The 16,128-nt window shown below is 44.6% G+C and overlaps 1 protein-coding gene across 1 annotated transcript; it reads left to right on the forward strand.

The window, feature by feature from the left end:
- Nucleotides 1–250: 250 nt before the first annotated feature.
- SKP1 (S-phase kinase associated protein 1) lies at nucleotides 251–15,225 on the forward strand. Its single transcript, XM_044280926.1, has 6 exons — nucleotides 251–469; nucleotides 1,871–1,967; nucleotides 2,329–2,402; nucleotides 8,693–8,836; nucleotides 10,803–10,943; nucleotides 13,830–15,225. Exons 2-6 carry the CDS (start codon nucleotides 1,871–1,873, stop codon nucleotides 13,863–13,865), a joined length of 492 nt encoding a protein of 163 aa, XP_044136861.1. The 5' UTR covers nucleotides 251–469; the 3' UTR covers nucleotides 13,866–15,225.
- The last annotated feature ends 903 nt before the right edge of the window (nucleotides 15,226–16,128 follow it).

Genomic DNA, 16,128 nt, shown 5'->3' on the forward strand with positions numbered 1-16,128 from the left:
ACTCCCCAGTCCGGGCGACTGTTGCCAGGCGAGAGCCCAACGGCTGCCCTGGATACTGACCGGCGCCTCGCCGTAATTGGCTGGCACTGCGTTAGTAAAAGCTGTTCTGTTCGCTTATTGGTTGCGGTCCCGCCAGTATTCACCTTATGATTGGTTAATGATGTGTATGACGTATGAGGTGGCCGTGGCCTAAGGAACGGTCATCAGATTTATTTTCTGTTTCCGGTTGAGCCGCCATTTTTTTAGAGACCAATATTGCTGTATTGTGCCTAGAAGCGCGCTCGTTTCTGGAGACATTGTATATCCTAAAGATCTAGCGTTCTGGACGTTGTCTAGTGCGTTAAAAGAGTCCCGCCTACTGTTGCGCCTTGGCTTAGGTGACGCAGCTACCTAGGAGGTGGAGTAGTGTGGCCGGTAGGCAGCGTCCAGGCCTTGCGTCTTGTGGCTGTAGACGACCAGGTGGAGCACGGTGAGTTTAGGCTTGGCGGCGCAATGTCGCTTTGGTCTTTCAGTCAGAGCCGTCGTATGAGCGGTATGGCGGAGGCTTCTCCGGAGTCCAGGCTTCAGGGGTGCGGGCCTGCTTCACCCACAGAAGCCTGCCGTGGTGGTGAGAAAAGCTCCATGGGGACATACTGAAAGGAATGACAGCATGGAGTGCCCATAGACTATAATGGGTGCTCACTGTTGGGTTAGAACCTCACTGGGAAGCATGGTGAAACCACAGAGAGCGGCATCTTGTCATAAGAGCTTGCCATCTAAACACTGGAGTGGGGTGGCACTGGGGAGCTTGACAACTGCAGTAGATAGGACTCCTGGCTATTGAATGGCAGGTATACTGCCTTGGGTTAGTGGTGCAGGAGGTGGAGGTCTGCCCCATGATTTAGGTCACTTTAGCACCTCCTGTGATTAGAGGGTTCATACCTGACGGATCCATGTTTGGACCCTGTGGCTGTTTCTTGCCGTCTGTGGTTTTCATGGACCCATAGATGATGTAGGCACAGAAAGAATTGGGGCCTGTATCCATGGCGTCATCTTACGAAGCTTGGAAGATAGAGTACACTGTGTTTTTGGAGATGCTGCCATGTGGTTCACCATAGAGGAAGGTAGGTATTGGTGATGACCTGTTACCTGGCACAGTGTAGTACTTGGTGAGAATTGCCTGTATATTGTCAGTAAGTAGGCTTTTGGGTCTTTAATGTCCATTTATGTGTCTTGGACCTGTGACACCAGCGCTCTGTCCAGTTCTGTGGGAATGTTATTAGCCTGGTGTTCTGATTAGCACTGGTAGACCTATATTATATGGTGATGCCATGCTGTGCATCCGGCTGTATAAACCTTCCTGATAGGGAGAGGGGACTAAGCTGCTGCCAGGCACTTCTGCTAGGGACTTATGCCCTGTAAGTACAGAAGGTGATGTTACTGTCACATTTATTTCTGGTTCTCAGCTTCCACCCTCCTTTGTAATGCCTGGAACCAGTAGATTCCTCTCGTGGCACTGTATGTGGTAACAAGGGGCAGACAGTAGTATAGCCGTGGGTATGTTTCTGGTAAAGCCACACTCTGTGCTCAGTTGCTTCTCCCTCTCCTTTACTACTCGATTGACAGTGCCAGGTTCCTTCATCGTCTTCCTGCTTGGCTCCCGTCCATTTATATCTGGTGTTCATTCACGTAGCCGGTCCTATCGGTGATTGACAGCTCTCTGTATAGTTGTTGCTGATAGGACTGCCTCCGTGACTACAAAGTCCAGAATGAGCAGGAATGTAAATGTATAAATGACAGGTTTTACGGAATCTATACCTCAGTCCGCTCAGCTCCTCCTGCATGCCGATGGAGGAAGCAAATGATGACCGTGTCCTGACTTATTCCACAGATGCCTTCAATAAAACTGCAGAGTTCTGATGGAGAGATCTTTGAAGTAGATGTAGAAATTGCAAAGCAATCGGTTACTATCAAGACCATGTTGGAAGGTGAGTTTGTAACCTTTGCCATTGTAGTAAGCATAAGTCGTGTTGTATTCCTGTAAGGAGTGCTGCCCCGTGGCCACAATATAAGATGCGGCCTCATGACACAAACATAGGTTCACTTTTAGTGACCATTTTCTACAGAAGTTTGAATTGTGCAGCCTTGTCCTACCGACTACTCATATTCTGAAAGCTGCTGTTACGTGAACGACTGAATACGGAGCAGTGTCATCCCACCCAGTTATCGCATGAATTTATTGTAGACCTTTTAGTGTAAGAGATGATACTGGACTGTGATGACAGGAGATTGGTGGCATAACTGATCTGCATTGTATCTTAACAAAAACAACCTCAATTCTCTCTTTAGACTTGGGCATGGATGATGAAGGAGATGACGACCCTGTGCCACTTCCTAACGTTAATGCAGCAATTCTTAAAAAGGTAAATCTGGAAATGTCTTTTAGGAAGTGACTGTATACACTGGACACCTTAGGCACGCGCACTGTAGAAGTAGTAATTATCCGGGTATGAACACTTTCATGACACATTCCAGCAGGAAATGAACATGTCTCTTCAGCGTTCACGTGTGTGTGTGTGTGTGTATGTAAAGCATACGTTCCTTGTTTTGTTTGTCGGGCACATTGTTGTCCTGGAAAACCAGGACTTAAAGGGAATCTGTCACCTGCTTTTACCATATAAAAGCTGCGGCCTGCACGATCATCAAGCTCCTCAGGGAAACGGCGCTCAGGTTACATCACTGGGCTCAGCCCATGCCCAGTGAGACTTTTGAGGCTGTTGCCCTCAGGAGCTTGATGATCGCACAGGCCGCAGGTGGTACTGCGCCTGCGCAAGTTTTCTGCCCGCCGACAGGAAGGACGGGGCATTTCTAGAAGGTAAAAACTATGACGTGGGGACGGGGCGGAACAGTTTGCCGGGGCTGTGGGAGGTTATTTGAGGATCAGGAGGCATTCTTGGGCACTACAGGGGGGGCGTCACTGGGCACCGGAGAAGGGGGGAAAAAAACGCCCCTCTGGGCACCTTGGAGCCTCATTATATCAAAAGGACAGAACAAAATAAAGTAAAAAGACTGCTGGAAATAAGGTACTTTAGTGAACATGGCGATGGTGACAGCTTCCCTTTAATGTGGATCCATTGGCCTCATCCGACATGACTGGGGCTGTTTTTTTTTTTCTTCTTTATAGCCTCCACCTTTTGGCCGAGGTCAGTGGTTTTAGTTTCAGTACCCAGTAGCGGTGAATTGTCAGGTGTGTTGTCATTGACACTCAGCACTGGGGACCATCCGCCTGACAATTCACTGCCATGAGCTGCTGAAACGAATGGCTGTGATAGCGGTATAAAGGGAAGCTGTAAGAGGAGACATAGAAAATACAGCCTTGAATCACTACAGATAAGGCTGCAAATGTATGTAGTCAGATCTATTGCTCCAAGCATCATCTTTAACCCCTTAAGGACACAGCCCTATTTCACCTTAAGGACCAGGCCATTTTTTGCAAATCTGACCACTGTCACTTTAAGTGCTGATAACTTTAAAACGCTTTGACTTACCCAGGCCGTTCTGAGATTGTTTTTTCGTCGCATATTGTACTTCATGACACTGCTAAAATTGGGTCAAAAAAGTTAATTTTTTTTTGCATAAAAAAATACCATATTTACCAAAAATTTTGAAAAATTTGCAAATTTCAAAGTTTCAGTTTCTCTACTTCTGTAATACATAGTAATACCCCCAAAAATTGTGATGACTTTACATTCCCCATATGTCTACTTCATGTTTGTAGCATTTTGGGAATGATATTTTATTTTTTGGGGATGTTACAAGGCTTAGAAGTTTAGAAGCAAATTTTGAAATTTTCAGAAATCTTCAAAATCCCACTTTTTATGGACCAGTTCAGGTTTGAAGTCACTTTGTGAGGCTTACATAATAGAAACCACCCAAAAATGACCCCATTCTAGAAACTACACCCCTCAAGGTATTCAAAACTGTTTTTACAAACTTTGTTAACCCTTTAGGTCTTCCACAACACTTCATGGCAAATGGACATACATTTTTAGAATTTAGATTTTTTGGAAAATTTTCCAATATAATCAATTTTTTCCAGGAGTAAAACAAGGGTTAACTGCCAAACAAAACTCAAAATGGGTTGCCCTGATTCTGTAGTTTGCAAAAACACCCCATATGTGGTCGTAAACTACTGTTTGGCCGAACGGGAGGACATAGAAGGAGGGGAACACCATATGGGTTTTGGAAGGCAGATTTGGCAGGACTGGTTTTGTTTATACCATGTCCCATTTGAAGCCCCCTGTTGCACCCCTAGAATAGAAATTTCAAAAAAGTGACTCCATCTAAGAAAGTACACCCCTCAAGGTATTCAAAACTGGGTTTACAAACTTTGTTAACCCTTTAGGTGTTCCACAAGAGTTATTGGCAGATGGAGAAACAATTTAGAAATTTCTATTTTTTGGAAAATTTTCCATTTTAACCCTTACTTTATTACTGAAAAAAATGGGTTAACAGCCAAACAAAACTCAAAATGGGTTGCCCTGATTCTGTAGTTTGCAGAAACACCCCAAATGTGGTCGTAAACTACTATTTGGCTAAACGGCAGGACATAGAAGAAGGGGAACGCCATACGGTTTTTGGAAGGCAGATTTTGCTGGACTGGTTTATTTACACCATGTACCCTTTCAAGCCCCCTGATGCACCCCTAGAGTAGAAACTCCATAAAAGTGACCCCATCTAGGAAACTATGGGATAAGGTGGTTGTTGTTTTGGGACTATTTTAGGGGTAAATATGATTTTTTGTTGCTCTATATTACACTTTTTTGAGGCAAGGTAACAAAAAAATAAAATTCTAAAACTTTTCTACATTTGCTATTTAGTTTTGTGGAACACCTAAAGGGTTAACAAAGTTTATAAAGTAACTTTTGAATACCTTGAGGGGTGTAGTTTCTTAGATGGGGTCACTTTTTTGGAGTTTCTAGTCTAGGCTACATCAGGGGGGGCTTCTAATGGGACATGGTGTCAAAAAAAAAAACTGTCCATCAAAATCTGCCTTCCAGAAACCATATGGAGTTCCCTTCGTTCTATGCCCTGCCGTGCGGCTATATAGCCATTTACGACCACATATGGGGTGTTTCTGCAAACTACAGAATCAGGGCCATAAATATTGAGTTTTTTTTGGCTGTTAACCCTTGCTTTATTACTGGAAAAAAAGGATTCAAATGGAAATTTTGCCCAAAAATGGGTGTTTTGGCACCGTTTTTATTTTATATTTTTAACACCGTTCATCCGAGGGGTTTGGTCAAATGTTATTTTTATAGCGACGACTTTTACGCACGCGACGATGCCCAATATGTATGGCTCTCAGACTTTGGAGACACTAAGCAGGCATCCTAAAACTGCGGCCCTCCAGATGTTGTAAAACTACAATTCCCACCATGCCCTGCTGATGGCTGTAGGTTGTCTGGGCATGCTGGGAGTTATAGTTTTACAACATCTGGAGGGCCGCAGTTTGAGGATGCCTGCACTAAAACTAATATTTTTTTGGGGAAAAAAAATTGTTTGTGTCTCCAAAGTCTGAGAGAGTGTTTTATGTTCTCTAGGGGACTGTTGGAGATTATAAAAATTTAGTACTCCATGGAAGTGTGATACTCCCTGAAGCAATCGATAACGCAGAGGCCCGGATGATCGGGGCAAGTGTCACACTGAGTAGTGGTGTCCTTCCGTATCCCCCTCTTGTGACACACTCTGCATCTTTTTTGGGTTCGTCCCTTCTTTCCAGTATGGGGGACCACACCTGGAAAGTGTTGGCCAGGGACGATCCGGGCGCCTCCAGTTCCCGAGGTACTCCGGCCTGCTCTTTCCCGGTCCGAAAAGATCAGGTCTTTGAGGACTGCCTCATAGAATTGGAGGAATGTCCCTGTGCTGCCAGCGCTTCGGGATAGTACAAAAGAGTTGTACATGGCAACCTGCACCATGTAGACCGCAACTTTTTTGTACCATGCCCGGGTTTTGCGCATGGCATTATATGGCTTGAGGACTTGATCAGAGAGATCAACTCCTCCCATATACCGATTGTAGTCGACGATACAATCGGGCTTGAGGACCGTTGCCTGGTGGGGGGGGGGGGGGCAAGTGGCAGGGGGGTCTGGGGTCTGGTAGCTGAAAAATAAAAGTTTGGAATAAATGTGCTTTTTTTTTTTTTTTTCTAACTTTTCCCTTCTATCCCTGCCTAAAGGTGCCTCTCCCTCACTGACCCTAACCTACCTGGGTGGCGATGGGTGCAGGAGGGTGATGGATGGCGATTAGGGGGACACAGGAGCTGGTGCTGGACGATGCTGCACGGTCAGGGTGCTGGACAGGAAGAGGAGGGGAGAGAGGAGCGCAGGAAGTTTGAATCTCGCGCCTCTCTCCCCTGCACCAATCAGCACCCTGGACAGCGGCGTTCAGCACCAGGGCCAGCTCCGCCTCTGCAAATCCTCGGACTGCGATTGGTGGTGTAAAATTACGCCACCGATCGCAGTCTTTTTCCGGTTCATCGGGTCACAGGACACCCGAATGGACCGGAAACGCAGAAAACCGCAGGTCTGAATTGACCTGCGGTTTTCTGCGATCGTCGACCCCCCCCCCCCCCCCCCCTGCATTGTTACAGGATGCCGGCTGAATGATTTCAGCCGGCATCCCGTTCCGATTAACCCCCGCGGCGCCGGCATCGCTATTTAAAGCCATGACGTACCGGTACGTCATGTGTCCTTAAGGACTCGGGAAACATGCCGTACCGGTACGTCATGTGTCCTTAAGGGGTTAAAGGGGTATTCCACAATTTATAATCCTGATGGCCTATCTTCAGGATAGGTTATTAGTAGAGATAAGCGAATTTCATGTTATGAAATTCATTTGCGCTTCGTTTGGTGGTAAAAGTAGAATTGCCTTATGGATTCTGTTACCATGGACCATAACACAATTCTATAAAAGAATGCCTTTAAAGGTAATCCATTATTCATTCTGTTATAATAGAAGCCTATGTCCTGCGTAACAGAAACGGGACAGATCCGTTTTGCAGCCCATAGACTTCTATTATGACCGAATGCATTCAGTCATAGAATTGCGTTATGGTCCGTTGTAACGGAATCCATAACGCAATTCTGCTTTTACCACCAAATGAAGCGTGCACAAATTTCAAAATATGAAATTCGCTCATCTCTAGTTGTCACTATCTGATCAGGAGGGGTCCGGCACCCCCACCAGTCTTTATTACCAAGTAGCCCGGTGACCAGAGCTACTTGGTAACAACTGAGGCATGGTGTCGTAATCTCACATCATCTACTGATGTCCTATCCTGAGGCTAGGCCATCAGCATTAAAATCCTGGGTTAGAGTACTTTCACACTAGTGTTTAAAGTTTTCCGGTATTGAGTTCCGTCACAGGGGAGTTTTAGCCCAATGCATTCTGAATGCAGAGCAATGCGTTCAGAATGCTTTAGGATGTCTTCAGTTCAGTCACTCTTACGGTATTTTGGCCGGAGAAAATACCGTAACGCTTGCCGGAATACCAGATCTGACATTAATTTCCATTGAAATGTATCAATGCCGGATCTGGTACCAAGTGTTACCAACCGGAATTTTGACCTGAGAGACAGATCCAGTATTTCAATGCATTTGTCAGCCGCATCTGGAAACAAATGCTATATGCTTGCATACAGATTTCTGGATCCGGCAGGCAGTTAAGGCAACTTAACTGCCTTCCGGAATCCTCTAATGCAAGTGTGAAAGTACCCTTAACCATGTAAAGTGCCAAAAGATCTATGCTCTTCCATTAGTAAAGCCTCATTCACACGTCCGTGTTTGGTCAGTGATTCTAAACTAAAACCAGGACTGGAGCCTCTACAGACATAAGGTATAAGGGAAAGATCTGCACCTGTTCTGTATTTAGGCTGATGGAAGTCACTGACTGAACACTGACGTTTCAATGAGGCATAATGGTTAGGTTTCGATTTGTCAGGACAGCTGTATATTGGGGATTTTTTTTCCTTACAAGGACTCAATGACAGTACTGCATCAGAACTGTGCAGGTTTATAACACAGGAACTGTACCTTCAAGTTAGCATAACTCCTCTCGCATGTAAGATATTTAAGGTTTCGTATTTTAATGGTTGTGATCATTGGGGATCCCCATACTTATCAGCCATCCCATGAATAGGTGTTTAATTTGAATGATGGGACAACCCATTTAACCTGTTAGTGACCACCATTACACCTATTTACGGTGATCACTAACAGGCCGTAGGCTCGACTGCTGCCCTTTTGTGGCGGTGTAGGTTAAAGCACTGCACAGGTTTACCACTCGGCAGAGAGCTAGGCTCCTGCTCCTGCCTATTCAGGATTACGAGGCACTGTTTTGCGGATTGGATGTGGACACATTTATTTCAATGGGGCTGCAAAAAATGCTGTCTGCATCCACATGTCTGTTTTTATGGCCCTGGAAAAATTATAGAACAGTTTGTATTCTTGTCTGTTTTGTAGACAAGAATAGCCATTGTTACAATGGGTCCACCAAGAAACAATGCGGACATCATCTGTATTTTTTGCGGAATGCAAAATACATGTTTGTGTGAGTGCACCCTTAGAAGGAAACTATCTTTTGTTTGAGAGAAGATGTGCTGGTGTATTTCTTCCTCTTGATTTGGCATTATACTTCTTATGCTGTTTTCCAGGTGATCCAATGGTGCACTCACCACAAAGATGACCCTCCTCCACCCGAGGATGATGAGAATAAGGAAAAAAGGACAGATGATATTCCTGTATGGGACCAGGAATTTCTTAAAGTAGACCAAGGAACTCTGTTTGAACTTATCCTGGTGAGTTTACTTTGACTTCTTGTTATGAGTGAATGGTTGTGCGTGGTTGTTTTTTTTTTTTTTTTTTTTTTTTTTTTTTTTTGTTATTCCTTGCAAGCACTTCAAAAAGTCCTGGAGACAGACTTCAATGAAAGAAAACAAAGGGCAAGAAAAGGGTTGTCCTAAGAAAAGTATGTATTGCCTACCCTCAGGATAGTTGATACATTTCACATCACTGGGGATGTGACTGATGGCACCACAGCAACTGGGGATCTGGAGTCCTCTGTTTTAATGGAGCATAGTGCATATGTCAGTCTACCGCTTCATTCACTTCTATGGGACTAATATAGACAGTGTTCCATCAGTCCCAAAGAAGTGAATGGAGAAGAGCAGTGGACACACAAGTGACTCGGGGACCCTCCATACTTCAGGATTGCGAGGCACCCCATTAGCTGGACAACCAGCAATCAGTCTTTTATAACATATCCCTTGGGCACTTTTTTTGTGGTATAACTCCTGTAAATGCTGCAGAACTCGGACAATGAAAAATGTTTATTAAAACATATACTTATCAGCATGGAATTTGCAAGACCAAGAAGAAAAATTATGGAATTCTGAAAATCACAGGATTGATGGACATGTTGTTGCTGTGTAAATGATGGAAACAAAATATTCAAAACATCTGGATTTAGTCAGTATTGACCATGAGCGCCACAAGCAGAAATTCACATCATTATATAGGGCTTGGCATGCTATCAATGAGGTTTAAGTGGTTGAACAATGTTCTGCCATGCTGAATGCACTTGGGCACGCATTTCAAGATCCACTGCTGGTAGCTCCCTTTTGTAATTGCCGATCAATGACGTCCTATGGGAGACAAGTGTGGAGACACGGAGCATTGTTCTGTTAGAAGAACAGCTCCCTGGACACTTTGGTCATGGAACCAGTGGAGGGGCCATTCTCCAATCAATGTAACGCTGAAATGAAAACTAGAAGGGTCTGTATGCTCTGCCATCTCTCACCAAAATACTGGGGGAAAAGAGTGACGGAAACCGCCATCCTGGCGCTACACACGTACCAAAAAAGTATAAATGTATCATAATATATGTAAATACAACACCTATTAGCAATAATGGATAAGGTATAAATGGGGAGAGTCAGTCTATTGTGTAGAGACAACCAGGATGGCGCTACCCCTGGTCGTCTGGTGCCATCCTGGTTGTCTCTACACACTACCTATTTTAGCTGCGTCTCCCTTCTGGTTCTGTTTATTTGGATCATTTCTTACCCAGTTACTTTTGAATATTTACTCCGGCATTTGTTTGCCAGCACCCCTAACATTGGGATATTGCTATCCTTGCAGAGGCTGACTCTTCCTATTTTTATACCTTATCCATTATTGCTAATAGGTGTTGTATTTACATATATTGTGATACATTTATACTTTTTTGGTACTTGTGCAGTGCCAGTCACATTTTTAGAATGGTACCGTGTGAGCTCCATTTTTCTTTAGTTTGTTGCACTTGGGAGCTTGTACTGAGTCATTTGATTTAGTTGGCCCTCTATTTTGCCACAAACCTTTTCGTGGGTACTTGCTTTCCCTTGCAATAGGGTCACCTATGGTCTATTTATTTTTTGTCTAGTGTATGACAGGGATGAGCAACGTCTGACATTCCAGCTGTTCTGAAACTACAACTCCCAGAATCCTTTCCCAAACTATTGTGGGAGTTACAAGAACAGCCAGGTGCATACGTGGAATTGTAGCTTCACAGCAGCTGGAGTGCCAAAGGTTGCTGATCCCTGGTGTATGGAGTTGTCAGCCTCCAGCTCCATAAACTGTAAAGTTTTGGTGCTGGAAACTATCCTAATCTATCTTGAGGATTGGTAATCTGTATTTGTGGCCTGGAAAACCCCTTTGTGTATTGGGCAATTGGGTCACTTTTAAGCCACACTGTTCTAAAACCATGTCACGTTTTTGTTTATCCAGGCTGCCAACTATTTGGATATTAAAGGACTGCTTGACGTTACCTGTAAAACCGTGGCAAACATGATTAAAGGCAAAACACCAGAAGAAATTCGAAAAACATTTAATATAAAAAATGATTTTACTGAAGAGGAAGAGGCACAGGTAACTTGCTTGGACACTACTTTTATTTTCCCATTTGAAATCTGTTGTTGATGATGGCAAAATTTGAGTATTACATGCTGGCCAGCAAAGTGAGTGACCAACTATGTAATACGAGAATGGGCTGGGTCTGCCAGGGCAGAGGGCGCTCTTAAAGTGGCTCTGTCACCTGGTTCAAGCCTACCCTTCCAGGCATATAGCCTGGTAGGGCTGATGACTCATACAAAAAACATACCTTTTATTTCTCATGTAGTAGGTCTGGTGTGGCCAAAAAAGCAACTTTTTAAAATTATGCAAATGGTTAATTCGAGCACTTTGAGGTGGACTTATACCATCCGAGCACTGCTTCTGCGACACCCTCGTTCCGTAGGGCTATATGTCTGGTAGGGTAGGCTTGAACTGGGTGACAGAGCCGTTTTAACTAGGTTCTTATCAATGGACGTCTTGGTCCTATTAGACTGGGGGTATAAGAGTTTTAGCCATAATGTCTCTCTACATACACAGAAGGCTGATTATGTTCATGGCCTCCAGATACAGTGTCACATTATTGATCCAGAGTAACCACCATGTGCAGTACAGACAGAGCAGTGACTCAATAAGGTCCTGGTAGGTGGTCATAGGTATTTTTAGCCATGCTGACTGCAGTGCATCCCATAGCTGTAGGAGCGTGATTGGGGAGGATCCATAGAGTGAACTCAGAGATTGAGGTGGGTAGGTTAGTACTTGGCAGTCTTGATCATGCTCTTCCTGCCAATATTGTACATTTGTAGCCATGAGGCATGTCGCATTGTGTTCCCTGGGGCGGATGGGACCTTTCAGCAAGACAATCAGCATGTATGGATGTATGTGATCTGCAAGGCTGGATTCATACGCAAATTGGTTGAGCATGCCATGGATGAGCGGCCTAGAGAATGCCACAGGAGCGTTCCCTGCTGCCATTGCCAGCTTGTGTTCTTCCAGCAATGGTTGCAGGGTATTTGTCCTGTTTCTCACCTGACATGCAAATGTCTGTCCGTTTAAATGAAGCAGAAAACGCAACGTATCGGAGAAGACCGCTCATTGGCAAAAAGCTTAGGTCAAATTCCGATACTGCTGCGAAAATTAAAGCCTTTTCTGCCAATGCAGTTTCCATCCTTCTGCTTCTGAGCCCCTTACGCAGTAGGGTACACTGGCAGCCCCCTGATTTATTTTGGTGGTGAGCTCCTCCACTGTAATGCGTCGGTCCATCCTCGCGCACCTTCATAGCTGACCTCACATCGGTGGCACATGGTGCTCTGCAGTCTTCACATCGCCTGTGATGGTGTCATTTGTCCACTCAAGATACACTTTCCTCACAGCAGCATAACAGTTCACAAACTGCTGTTTCAGGAATACTGCCAATGTTGGTCCGGAAGCCAATAATCGTGCCTTTCATCCATGACAGCAACAAGGAATGTGTGTGCAGACAGCCTATCCCACACCTTATATACCCACCAAGCCAGCTCACATTACATGACTTCTTTCATGAGCTACATGCTGCTGATGTCTAAAGTAGGAAGTGATCATAATGTGACTTGACTGTGTAAAAAGTAATCACTAGGCCAAGGTCGTTAAGGTTTCTACAGTATGATTATTTGGGTCCCAGCTCAAAACATTTACCCTTTGGTGACAGCTACTGTGTAGCACATTGAGAGTTTAAACGATGGCACTGACTCAGGAGCTGAGAAAGAGGCCCTCACATAGCTCTGTAGATGGAAACATAAGTTACAGGTTGATGAATATGGCGATGCAAAAATAAACTTTTTTAAAAGTAGCAGAGTATGATGAATTATGTAACTTTTGGTATAGCTGTAATCGTACTGATCTGCAGGATACAACTAACATGTCCGTTTTAGTACTCCATGATCTTCAGTTGCATCCTTTAGAGCAGGGATAAGCAACCTTCGGCACTCCAGGTGTGGTGAAACTACGGCTGCCAGCATGCACACTTGCTTGGCTGTTCTCAAACGCCCGTAGAAGTAAATGGAGTATGCTAGGAGTTGTAGTTTCACCACAGCTGGAGTGCCGGCGGTTGCTGACCCCTGCTTTAGAGAGGTTTTCCTATTTCTCAGAGCATGATAAACTAAATGGTGTCATAAAAAATACAAACATCCCACGGAAAACAAGCCCTCCTATGATTATTTGACTAGTAAAAATGTTATGGTTAAAGAGGACCTTTCATGAGAAATGGACCCCCCCGTTCGCCCGCTTTTCTCCATGCTGTTCGCCAGGGAGAAGGAGCTCAAGTTCTCGCGACCGAACAGCGTGGAGAGAAGCGGGCGAACAGGGGTTCTATTTGATAAAAAAAAGGTGTACTGACATTTGTGGCAGCAGCCCATTATGGTAATGTAAGAAGTTCTGACTTTTTTTTTACCTGATGTAGACCTCTGGCACACAATAAAAACTATTGTACTGCTACTAATGATCTGATAGGAGGAGTGTTCCTTAAAGGGATATTCCCATCACAGACAATGGGGGCATATCGCTAGGAGGACTGTGGATTTCCCAGGGCCTGTCCACCACCAAGCACTGCTTCCATAGAAGTGAATGGGAGCGCACAGCGACCCCCTGCTCCCATTCATTTCTATAGGGCAGACAGAAATGGCAGAGCCAGCGCTTGGCTATTTTCGGCGGCCCCATAGAAATGACTGGAGGGCGGCTGCACCTGCGCAGTGTGCCCTCCCCGTTCATTTTCCCCACTCCGTTCTCATTGTAGGTGCAGGTCCCAGAGGTGGGACCCACACCTATCGGACAATAAGAGCATATCCTAGTGATATGCCCCCATTGTCTGTGATGGGAGTACCCCTTTAACTGCATTCTCTTTCCAGGGTTCATATTGTATCCCATTAAAGGTCAGCTCTTCTCTTCTAGGTACGCAAAGAGAATCAGTGGTGTGAAGAGAAATGAAACACTGTGCCTCCTGGTGCTGTAACACTGTAAGAATCGTTCCAAATAGTTGCACTGCTCCGTTTCTAATAGAAAATTCAGCAGCTTCTCCTATTTGCAGCAGGTGTTTTGCTGCATGTTGTGTCCTATATAAATATATATATTTTCTTTTTCAATTCTTCTCTCCAACTGTGTTTTTGCCTTTGTAATCTAGTGTGACTTCTGATAAAACTATATAATAATTCTACCATCTGTGTGCAGTGAAAACAGAAAATGTCATTCAAGTTCAGGCCAGTGATCTCCTCGCCATGTGATCATGGACTGTTTTACTTAAATATAATATTTATGTGGCCATGATGCTAGCATTAGACCAGATAGAAGCTGCATGACGACATCGCAGGTCTCGTGGATCTTCATTAGATCACATATAACCCAGTGCTCACTTTTAGTAAACCTGCTTACAGTTTACAGCGGCATGTCAGACTGTGTTGCTGCATTCACACACACCTTGTAAGTTAATTTATTTTACCTTTTTGCTGGTGCTTTTGGGAAAATAAAAATAAGCTTGGATTGACTTATTTTACTCATTGTATTTACCCATCTTGTATAGTGAGAGAATATCTCTGTGCTATGACATTGCTTTTTGATTGTTGAGGGTCTGACCTCTGCAACCCTGAAAATGAAGGGGCATCACTGAGGTCCCTTCACTGGTTTCCCCTGAACAGTGGTGCTCCCAACCACCCACTGGCTGTGACCCCCCCCTCATTCTTAGGATCTTTGGTGATCCTAGAAGCTAAAATTGGTCTACGCCCTTTAGTGAGATGTTCTGGTATAGCAAATGCTTCCCATAGACTGCAACTACAGAACAAACTTGGATCATGCTCATCCTAGCATCGTTGGGGTCCTAGGTTTGTATTTGCCAAGACCAACATCTACATAGAATGTGTATGTCCTTTGTGTTTGCATGGGTTTCCTTGGATTACTGATAGGTAGGTTAGATTGAGCCCTATTTGCGACAGTGAGCAATAATAATGTCCGTGCGGAATATGTTATCACTCTACAAGTGAGTAAAATGAATAAACACCCATCTACTGACATTTTTGTGTATTGTTGGAAGGTTGTGAATGAAATCCTCTAATCCTAGAGCTTGGATTGGATGACTTTCCATGACCTGTTCAGCTACTTGGTTTGCATTTCCTGGAAGACACAAGACTTGCTGATCACATTCTGCATACCAACTAAATAGATCTGTGCAACTACAACCCCCTTCCCCTTCCCCAGCTTCTATATATGAATTTGTTGTGTTTTCAGTGTTCATTATACTTTTTAATCTGTATTGAAGAGCAGGTTCAAACTTTCCTAATAAATTGTAATTAAAGGACTTTGTTGCCAAATTTTTTAATTTAATAATCTCTGGGAAATCAGGTTTCTAAATCCAAACGCCTCCACACAGGCACTGATAGCTTGATCCCACCACCCAGGGACAGATAACAGCAGGAGCCCAACATAAAGACGACAACTCCTACTTACTCCAGTTGTTTCCTGTCCCTCAGGATGGGTGGAAGACTTGCCAGTCTCTGGCTGGAAGATTGCCTCACTCAGCCTTGGATTCTTCCCCTTCTTTGGAGGGCTGAGCAGGGGACAGAGGTTCTCGTGGTGGAGTGTGTGTGCTCTCCTTCTCTGTCCCTTGGTGTAAGTCCCGCGCTGGGCATCCCTGGTTGTTCCTGAATAGTGCAGAGAATCCTCGGTGTCCAGGAGGATTCTGGTGCCACGCTACTTTGCCCTTTTTACACCGGTATTGGTCTCACTTGTGGCGTCTGATGTAATCGTGCATGCCAGGGGGAGGGGCCAGGAAGATGTTCGACGTGGGGGTGGATCTTATGGAAAGGGGATGCAGAGTTTTAAAATGGCTCTGCGAGCCCAGAAGGCTGCAGCTTGGTCCAGAATACGGCAGGATGTCCTCTGACGCAGATGCCCCATGCAGAACTGCTGATCTATCTAAGGCCCTCAGCCCTGTAAGAGTCCTCCTCCGTGTATGTTATGCAATTAATGGATGGTATTCATGTCTAGTGTTACCATAGTTACCACCTGGGTGCTGATGTTGGCCTCCCAAACTTGGGGCTATTATCTAGCTTAAAGAGAATCTTTCACTACAATAAAAAATCTAAAACTAAGCATACAGAGCATACAGACATGGAGAGCGGCGCCCAGGGATCTCCCTGCACTTACTATTATCCCTGGGCACTGCTCCGTTCACCCGGTATAGGTTCAGGTATCTTTTATA

This window comes from Bufo gargarizans, chromosome 2 (assembly GCF_014858855.1).
Source record: "Bufo gargarizans isolate SCDJY-AF-19 chromosome 2, ASM1485885v1, whole genome shotgun sequence".
NCBI classification, from domain to species: domain Eukaryota; kingdom Metazoa; phylum Chordata; class Amphibia; order Anura; family Bufonidae; genus Bufo; species Bufo gargarizans.

Coding starts and splice junctions, on each gene's coding strand:
- SKP1 (XM_044280926.1), top strand. CDS start 1,871: ATGCCTTCAATAAAACTGCAGAGTTCTGATGGAGAGATCTTTGAAGTA. Junction 1,968..2,328: donor TATCAAGACCATGTTGGAAG/GTGAGTTTGTAA, acceptor TTCTCTCTTTAG/ACTTGGGCATGGATGATGAA. Junction 2,403..8,692: donor ATGCAGCAATTCTTAAAAAG/GTAAATCTGGAA, acceptor GCTGTTTTCCAG/GTGATCCAATGGTGCACTCA.